The sequence below is a fragment of the Xiphophorus hellerii genome, chromosome 11 (genome assembly GCF_003331165.1).
Source record: "Xiphophorus hellerii strain 12219 chromosome 11, Xiphophorus_hellerii-4.1, whole genome shotgun sequence".
NCBI classification, from domain to species: Eukaryota; Metazoa; Chordata; class Actinopteri; order Cyprinodontiformes; family Poeciliidae; genus Xiphophorus; species Xiphophorus hellerii.
Genome location: NC_045682.1, coordinates 25,690,401 through 25,699,876, shown reverse-complemented (window position 1 = coordinate 25,699,876; position 9,476 = coordinate 25,690,401). Strand labels below are relative to the sequence as shown.

The following is a 9,476-nucleotide window of genomic DNA, read 5'->3' as shown; positions in this document are numbered from 1 at the left end:
CAGGTCGCCAGTCTGTCGCAGGGCAACACAGAGACATACAGGACAAACAACCATGCACACAGGGAGAATTTAGAGAGACCAATTAACCTGACAGTCATGTTTTTGGACTGTGGAGGGAAGCCAGAGTACCCGGAGAGAACCCACGCATGCACAGGGAGAACATGCAAACTCCATGCAGAAAGACCCCAGGCCGGGAATCGAACCCAGGACCTTCTTGCTGCAAGGCAACAGTGCTACCAACTGCGCCACTGTGCAGCCATGTTATATTAAAATGATCAGATTTTTGTAAAAAAGTTAGTATAGTGGATTATTTGTACCAGAACCAGACAGATGTATATGAAGATTTGTTTATATATACTGCTTTTTCACAACAAATGTCATTTGAATGACCTTTACCAGACAAACTGATCTAATTTATATACTGTCAATTTGGTTCAATTATCAGATTCAGATTAATAGATTCCAATTTGAGGCCGGAAAACACAATCTCAAGTTCAATTTATCTCATCACATTAATTAGTAAACAAAAAAGAAAGCTATCTATTTACAGAAATAAAACCAATTGAATCAAGTGATTAACTTTGACGCAATCCCTCATACTGAATATGTATGTGTTGAGAGTGGAAAGAAAAGATTCCCTTTTCACGGGGGGAAACCTCTAGCTGAACCAGTTTTCATCCATCTGTGATGCTCAAAACCCTCAGTCTGCTTTTACTAACTGGGGGTTTGAGAAAATAGACCAGAGAACAAACAGAAGCACTGGTCCAGTACTTAACTTTTACTTTATGTTAAAGAAAAACCAAAGAGTTAGTGGCAGCTGTAGCACATATTTTTATTTCAGCAAGGAGATAAAAAGCTAAACAGATAAGCCCTGTGCCTGTGTATGTGGGTCAAACCGACAGTACATATACAGCTAGTGGTGGTATGTTTATCCATTTAAATACTTTTTTGTTTGTTTGTTTTTTAAGGCCCCTTCCTGGCCCAAGGGCCACAAGAACATATACATTTCAACTGGACATGTTACAAAAAAACCCTGTTTTTTAGTTACTATGGCTGTAAGCATATTGTTGTCCCAAGACAACAATATTTGGTCATTGGGCGGGAGCTGAAAATCGTTTAGTAATATTTTGGAAAGAGAAAAACATACATTCATTCATTTATTTACCCAAATCACAAAAAAGGTTTTAAGTAACCTGTAATCTTTGCAGGATAATTCAATCGAGATTTAACTGGGTAATATATAGTCGTATGCTTGTCTCAACTTAAGATGGTCCTGATGCCAAAACAAAAAAACAATGAAAGGGATAAGTCTGTGTGTTTTACAAATAGAATAACAATACATAAAACTCAAACTTTGTTTTAAAGAATCTTTGCTCAATGTTTACTTCTCAAGGTTAGAATTGATAATTCAAAGTATTTTAGATTCTGAACAAGATGAATAATGCAGTTAGGTGTAGGAGGCCTCTTTAAACTTTAAATGTAAGCAGACAAAGTTGGCAATTTGATCTACAAATGTTTTGGAAGAATCTTCAGTCAAGCCTTGCTTTGGAAGTGTGTCACCCCCAAATGAAATTCTATTTACGCCCTTCTAAATCCTTTGGCCATTTGTGAATTTACACTCTTGATCTCTCTGGGTCTCTTTGCTGTCATGACTCAACTAACTCAGAGTTACTGTTGCTCTGTTTACTTGGGTGACAATAATGGATTATTGAGATGTCAAACATCACCTCCTACCATATTGCATCCAGTAGATGGCCTCGTTGGGCCTGCTGTGTCTGCTGGCTACAAGTTCAGCGCAGGACATATGGGGTATACATTTTTAGCACGACTTTTGATTTTACACCTTTGTGTCATTTGCATTAGATAAAGTAAATAACTAAGAAAGTTCTTACAATTTTGCTTCCTTCATAAAATATGATATCGTGAAACACATGGGTTTGAAAAAAACCTTTAACCAGCTGGTCACGTTACACAGCTTAAATTCTTCCGAGTGCAAGCGTTTAGGGGCTTAGATTCGAGTTGCGTGGCTATACCCTTACAATCTCCTTGGATGGAGAAGTTGTGGCAGGGGACGTGGACCAAAGCAGCAGGCAGCTGAGCGGAGAGAGAGGAGAGCGCGCATGAATAACGCTCGTGGAAAGATCAGAGTCATTTCCGTCACTCTCCGCCGGCCGCAGTCACGTCGCGGTGCTGCAGTCTCACTGAATGTCGCACAAACAAGGATGCACCCCGGCGAAACAAAAAGGAAAGCCAGTAAGGACCGAAAAAACACCTGAGGACCGTGGCGTCTTGGAGAGCTTTCCACAGAGCAGAGCGCAGACAGGGTGAGCGCCTTCCCTGGCATCAAGATACAAACTGGACAAATGTTGGTTTCGATTTTCAGTTTAATAATTTTTTTAGCACTTTGTTGAATTTTTGAATTCAAACATATTTTATAAGCCGACCCAGGACGTCTGAGCGTTTCAGGAGCTGTCCATTCTCACGCAGCAAGGCGCACGCTGTCTTTAACAACAAGAAAAAGCCTCAGGATGTACTTCTAAAACTGCCCCCGAATTTCAAGGACGTCCAACAAGGGATCAGACTGCCAGAGATGATTTAGGTGGGTGGTCAGAACGAGTGGCATTTTTTTTTTTTTTTTTTGAAAGGGGGTCAGAAGCTGCTGTGCTGCGTTAACAGGAATAGCCATGCGCATTAACCCACATGTAAGGAAAAACGCATGAGGATTATAGGACCAAACATTCATGACACAATTTAACATGTCTTAATCTCTAATCATTATTTTTTTTATCATTGTCTGTCTTAAATTTAACTGCTATAATTTTGAATGGTTAAAATTGTCCATCTCAAAACTTTTTGCTTGATAGGAAAAAAATGTATAAAACAGATTTTAAAAAAGAAGGCACATATTATTAGGGGTGGATCCACTTCATTACAGTGCCCAATATAACCACAGAGACACGCCTCGAAAACCACTAAACAAATCAGATAAATGCGGTGCAAAACTCATCAATAGAAGTCATTGATGTGATGGTATATAAGGCTAATGATTGGCAAAACCGCTGTTGACTGGGAAGCTCAAGAGCAGTGGCTGTGGAACTTTTGCTGCATGCGATTACAGGGTGCAAAAAGAACATTAACTGAAGGATACACTTTTCGTTTTTGTTTCAGATTTTTACATGAAAACCTCTTCTGACTGGGAGTCTGGATGCAAACAACAGCTGGAAAATTCCTCCCCCTCTACACACTAGAATGTCGACTGTCTGCGCTTCTGCTGCTGTTACTGCTGCTGCGGGAATCAGTGGACCAGGGATTTTTGCGAAAGAAAATTCTGAAGAGAAAAGTTTAAAAAATTTATAGCTGCACTTGCACAAAAATGTTTTTTGTGAAGAGCAGCCAGTGGATGACCCAGTCCAAGAGAGAGCTGGTACCCAGACAGTTTGTATCTCCACCATCTGTGTAAAAAAACTCCAGCAGAAGCACAGCTGCTGCAGGTTGGGGATGTGATGGGGTGATTGCTAACATCCCCATTCGCCCACCCTCCCTCTCTCACTGCATTAGCGCTGCAATTACAAACAATGGATCAGAATTTCTCAACAGTACGAGACGGCAAGCAGCTCACGCCAGACAGGGACTCGTCCAAGCGAGTCTTAACAGGATGCTTTCTCTCCCTGCTTATCTTCACCACACTGCTTGGCAACACCCTGGTGTGTGCAGCTGTCACCAAGTTCCGACACCTGAGGTCGAAGGTCACCAACTTCTTTGTAATCTCGCTGGCCATCTCGGACCTTCTGGTGGCTATCTTGGTGATGCCATGGAAGGCAGCCACAGAGATCATGGGTTTTTGGCCATTTGGGGCATTCTGTAATGTGTGGGTAGCATTTGACATTATGTGTTCCACTGCCTCTATCTTGAACCTGTGTGTTATTAGTGTTGATCGTTACTGGGCCATCTCCAGCCCTTTCCGCTATGAACGCAAAATGACCCCGAAAGTGGCGTGCCTGATGATCAGTGTAGCATGGACCCTCTCTGTACTCATCTCCTTCATTCCTGTTCAGCTAGACTGGCACAAAGCTGAGACCACCAGCTATGCAGAGTTAAATGGTACATACCCCAGTGAACTGCCCCCTGATAACTGTGATTCTAGCCTTAATAGGACATACGCCATCTCATCCTCCCTCATTAGCTTCTATATCCCTGTAGCAATCATGCTCGTCACCTATACCCGGATCTACCGCATCGCCCAGAAACAAATACGGAGAATATCTGCCCTGGAACGTGCAGCAGAGAGTGCCAAAAACCGACATAGCAGTATGGGGAACACCTCAAACATAGAGAGCGAGAGCTCATTCAAAATGTCGTTCAAACGGGAAACCAAAGTCTTAAAGACGCTCTCGGTCATCATGGGTGTGTTTGTGTGCTGCTGGTTGCCCTTTTTCATCCTAAACTGCATGGTTCCCTTCTGCGAACCAAACCTGCCAGATGGGTCCGCAGACTTCTTCTGCATCAGCTCTACCACTTTCGATGTGTTCGTGTGGTTTGGCTGGGCAAACTCCTCTCTCAACCCCATCATCTATGCCTTCAATGCAGATTTCCGCAAGGCCTTCTCCAGACTCCTGGGCTGCCACCGGTTGTGCCCGGGGAGCAACGCCATTGAGATCGTCAGCATTAACAACAACATGGCAGCCCCCGCGCCCAACCCTAACTCTCAGTATGAGCCCAAGAGCCACATCCCAAAGGAAGGGAACAACTCTGCAAGCTATGTGATTCCTCACAGCATCCAGTGTCAGGAGGACGAGTTACAGAGGAAAGATGGATGTGGAGGCGAGATTGAGGCAGGAATAGTAAACAGCGCCCTGGAGAAACCCTCCCCGGCCATTTCTGGGAATTTAGACAGTGATACCGAGGTAACCCTGGAAAAGATCAATCCCATCACACAGAACGGGCAACACAAAGCTGTGTCATGTTGAGGATACCTTTGCGAAGATGGATCAAAACTCATGGAGGACCATAAAACAAACATCCAGGACAAGGATCTCCAAGAATATGCCTGATAGAAAAAAAATATGACAGGACTCTGGACTGTCAATAAAAATCCACATAGAAAAACCTACAGAATGTCAAAAAGTAAAGGCACTTTATCCGGGATATAACTATCTGCAAAATACTTTCAGCATTTGAGGATGAAATCCTTTTATTTGATGATAAATGTTGATAGCATGTATATTAAAGCAGAAAAACAGTGCATATGCATACATCTTTGAAATATCTCCTTGGATGTATACATCTGCTCAGGTGTACTGTACAGCTCAGCATTGACACTACTCTGGAAGTACTTAAACACATTAGATTCAGCAGAGGAAAATGTAGTATTAGAGAAATATCATGTAGGTAGGTGCTTTGTAGGTGTTACATGAAAGAAAGAGCAATGTGGATTAAACAGGTGCAGTAAAATTAGTTGCTTGTTACTTTTTTGCTCAACTCTTCAGTATCTTAGCAATGGTGGTTTTATTGCAAAATTTACATCTGTATTGCAGTGGTTATTTATTTAACTATTTAATTTTTGTAAATGCCAAAGTAACTTTTCTATAAGTCAAGCCTAAAAAGATCTATTTGAATCCAATCTTGGTTTTAAGGTTATGATGTAAAATGTCCAGATGATTTGTAGTCAGAGAAAGAGAGACAAGGAAGTTTTGAAAATACTGTAATGTTTTGTTTTTCATCTCCTGTATCCTTTTTCTGATCAAATTGTCTTTCCTAAAACCATCCTGCATTTCTTTTCTACATCATCCTCCTCTTCTTTGCTTTACCTCCCTGCCCCCCTGCTTCTTATTAAGCAGTCATTTATTCTTTTCTCATCTTCATTTTCCTGTTCTTGTTTGCTCAGTCTGCAAATCCCATTCTCCTTCACGATGCCCCTCTTTCTCATTTTGTTAACAGTCTTCTTTTTTTGCACCTGCGCATCAACTCTCGTTTGTGTTCTTGTCTGCACTCTCCTCAGTCTCCTTTGGCAGTCCTCCATTTTAACTACTTCTTCTGCCCACTTTGAGTGGTACTGATGGTTTTTCACTTGGCAAATACATCTGGTTCACATAAAGAAAATTTAATGAAATTAAATACTCATTGCACTCATACAGAGAAGCCGGGGATACAAGTTAAGCTGAAACACGACACTTACTGACCTTTTGCAAACTTCCAGATATCAGATTTGTAAATTGCTCAGGCTGGGAACCATACTGTGCTGCAGTGGTTATGTGGAGCATGCAGTGTGACAGAGTCGCTTAGTTTTACAGAGGTGAAGTCACAGACGGTGCATCGTGATGTGGATTAGCCCTGAGCTGTCGGACATGTTATGCGTCTCTGCACAGCTGCACTTAGAAAACACTCCCAAATTAGGACTAATTAGGAATAAATTGGCATATTTCACAGGAGCAAAACATTAAGTTCTTATTACAGAATAATAGTCCAGATGCTGCTGATTAGAATGCAGCTGCCCTAGGAAGTAGTATTTTCACTTATTTTCCATGATTATGATCAGATGTAGTTCTTCCTGAACAACCAGATCTTAACTAACTTGATTTGTAAACAAAAATGTTCTGACAATAGGTCAGCACAGGTCATTTACAGACAAGGAGCTGAAATGACCAAAAGAGTTTTGGTTTCAATCTGAATTTCACTGTAATGGTCAAAAACCTGAGCCTCACTTCTCTGGATATATCTTTATGAAACAGGTATTTTTTTCTGGCATTTTAAACAGGATTACTATTGAAATAATAGCAATCCTATATAATATCTATGCACTGCCAGTAGTCTCCGATGAAGTCCAGATTACTTTAATCAAACCTCAAAATGTGATGCGATCTTGAGCATGCCTAAATTGGGGGTGTACTAAATATTCTCAGAAACAGTGGTATTTCTTGTTTGTTTCTAGATTACAATTTTCCCTTAGAGCAAAACTTTTTAACATGTTCTTTTTTATATTTTAAAATTTGTTTTATGATACACATTTAGCTTACAAACAATTGAATGTCAGCTGATTGAGGACAAACTAAGACAGATTTCAAAATTGTTCCATTGTCTGTCTGAAGTACTTCTCACAGATCAAATAGTTTTTAATAATTGTTTAATGTTTAGACCATATGTTTTTACCACAACATTAAAATTAGACTTAAACCTAGAATTTTAAATTATTTAAGAATCTCCACTTGAAAAAAGAACTTTGAAATATCTAGTTTGTATTAAATATGCTCAGCAGTCCAGTCAAAGTTTACCCCGCTGTGTTTTCCAGTTCTTTTTGAAGTTGCTGGGGAAGGAACCCTCACGCTGACATTGCATGCAGATCATTCGCCGCATGTTGTTTGTGCCCATGATGGCGTCAAACTGTTGCACATCAGAGAAAGGAAGAACCGATCCAATACAAGGCAATTGGTCTTGAATAAAGCATTTGATTTTCCTGCATTGGAAAATCCAATGCTATCTGGATGGCACCAAAGCGAGGGGGGAAAGCTTTTAGCTCAATATGTTGCTTGGCTTGTGTCACAAAAGCACCTCATTGTCCTCCCTGCTTCTCTGTAGCCTCCCATGTGCTCTGCTCCATCAGGTTAGGATTTGATGTTTTCGGACTCAATTTGGATTAGCACCCTCTCTCATGTTGAGAGTGGCAACAGTGAAACAAAGTGCCATAAACTGTGAACAATCCCTTATAATTTGTAACCCATTTATTTTACAAACAATCATCCATAGCATGCTCACTCAGCACCAGTTCATTTAATTTTTTTCTCTGTAATTATCTCCTAACACATCCCGGCCACAACAAGCGATAAAACATGACGTGTGTACAATCCATCAGAACCGGACATGAAAGAAAACTGCCTTCGGATGGGCTTTTCCTCAAACCCCTCCCTTTCCCTTTGCTCCCAGCAGCTCCTTCTTTCTCTGTCTCTTTCTCTTGACTGCCTCTGTCGACTTGATGAGCGTTCATGATGTTAATAAATACTAGATTTATAGTTCAGCAACCAGAGCTGACTGCTTTCCTATTTTGTAATTTAAATTAAAGCGCCAAATCAAAGCCCTAAATCAAAGCCCTAAATCAAAGCTCAACTGGTTATTTTACCTGTATTTATACTGTTTCTTTCTTTTTTTGCCAAAGTTCTCATGTCTGGTTGAATGTGGATGTACTTTTAGCATATGCTGTAACATAACAAGTGTTTTATACGCTGAACATTGGGATATGTGGGGACTCTTGATGACACTAAGATTAATTTGCCATTTCTTGTGACGTCTTTTTATACACGCCGTTGGTAAACCTATGATGGTTTACTGAAACCTTCATTTGAAATTATCTTTTTATGACTCTGTATAACCCCACTCCTCCCCCCAGCCCTCTTCATGAGCCTTCACCTTGTCAGCTTTGTGAATCATCTCTCCAGCTTGCCCTGTTTTGATTTTGGAGAACGCCGATGTCAGTGCAAAGCTCCCAGAAGCAAAATGTTTTGCTTGATGTGGAGCATTTCCTCTGGGAGACCCTACAAGTTCCTTTGAGGGAGCTATGGCTGTGGTGACAGTCCATAGTCTCTCCATCAGTGTTCTAGCAGTGACGAATGACAACTTTAGCAAATCTGACAGTGCAGAATCCCTCTGCGTCCTCCTAAAACAAGTGGCCAGGCGCTGCAAGTATGGAGTCATTTTAGCAATGATGTTTCACCTCATTTAACTGTCTGACTTAATGACAGAGTCCCTACCTCAACCACAGTCAGCAAGTTTCATGTAAAAAAAATACATAAAACTATTTAAACAGTTAATGGCAGTAATAAGGGTTGGGGTTTGCAGGGATAGAGTATTGTACAATGATGTTCAAAATGTAGTTGTGATGAACACAAGTGCTTTCTATCTTTCAGAATCCTTAATGTGTGTAGCAGACTTACATGCTGTATGTTTTCTCAAGTGTGGGATTAAAATCTATGATAACATGCAAAGTTCACTGAGAATTTGTGTATTATCTTACATGTTTTTGGTGTTGATCCATGAAAGTGATGTCAAAGATTATAACCCTGAGAAATATTTAGTTTACAGTTTGTACAAAGACAAAAAAACAAATGTGCCCTTCTTGTAAAATAAACATGTATGTATGTTCGTTTTTCATTTGCTTTTGATGTGTTCGTTTTTTTTCAGTTTTTTTGGGCAGGATATCTTTGACTCTCAGTGGGTATTGGACGGTAATGCCACTGCAGAAGATCGATAGAAATTGATTTTGAATGGTGACGCATATTTTTTTCCAGCTCCCAAAGCGTGGTGTCCTCGCTGCCTTTAGTCTGCATTTACATAACCTGATGGTCACTTCACAGCTGACCTCTTCCTCTTCTCCCTCCCATCCTTTATGCCTGATTAGCAAACCTAAATTTGGGTGCAAACAAAGGCAAAGTTTAACATAGGGTGGCATCCTTAAACAGTGCCTCTTAATGTTGACGACTTTAAGAGGC

The 9,476-nt window shown here is 40.6% G+C and overlaps 1 protein-coding gene across 1 annotated transcript; it reads left to right on the top strand.

Moving 5' to 3' along the window:
* The first annotated feature begins 1,972 nt into the window (after positions 1–1,972).
* On the top strand, positions 1,973–9,138 carry drd1b (dopamine receptor D1b). The gene is made up of 2 exons (XM_032577192.1): positions 1,973–2,599; positions 3,169–9,138. Exon 2 carries the CDS (start codon positions 3,576–3,578, stop codon positions 4,965–4,967), a length of 1,392 nt encoding a protein of 463 aa, XP_032433083.1. The 5' UTR covers positions 1,973–2,599; positions 3,169–3,575; the 3' UTR covers positions 4,968–9,138.
* Positions 9,139–9,476: the final 338 nt, after the last annotated feature.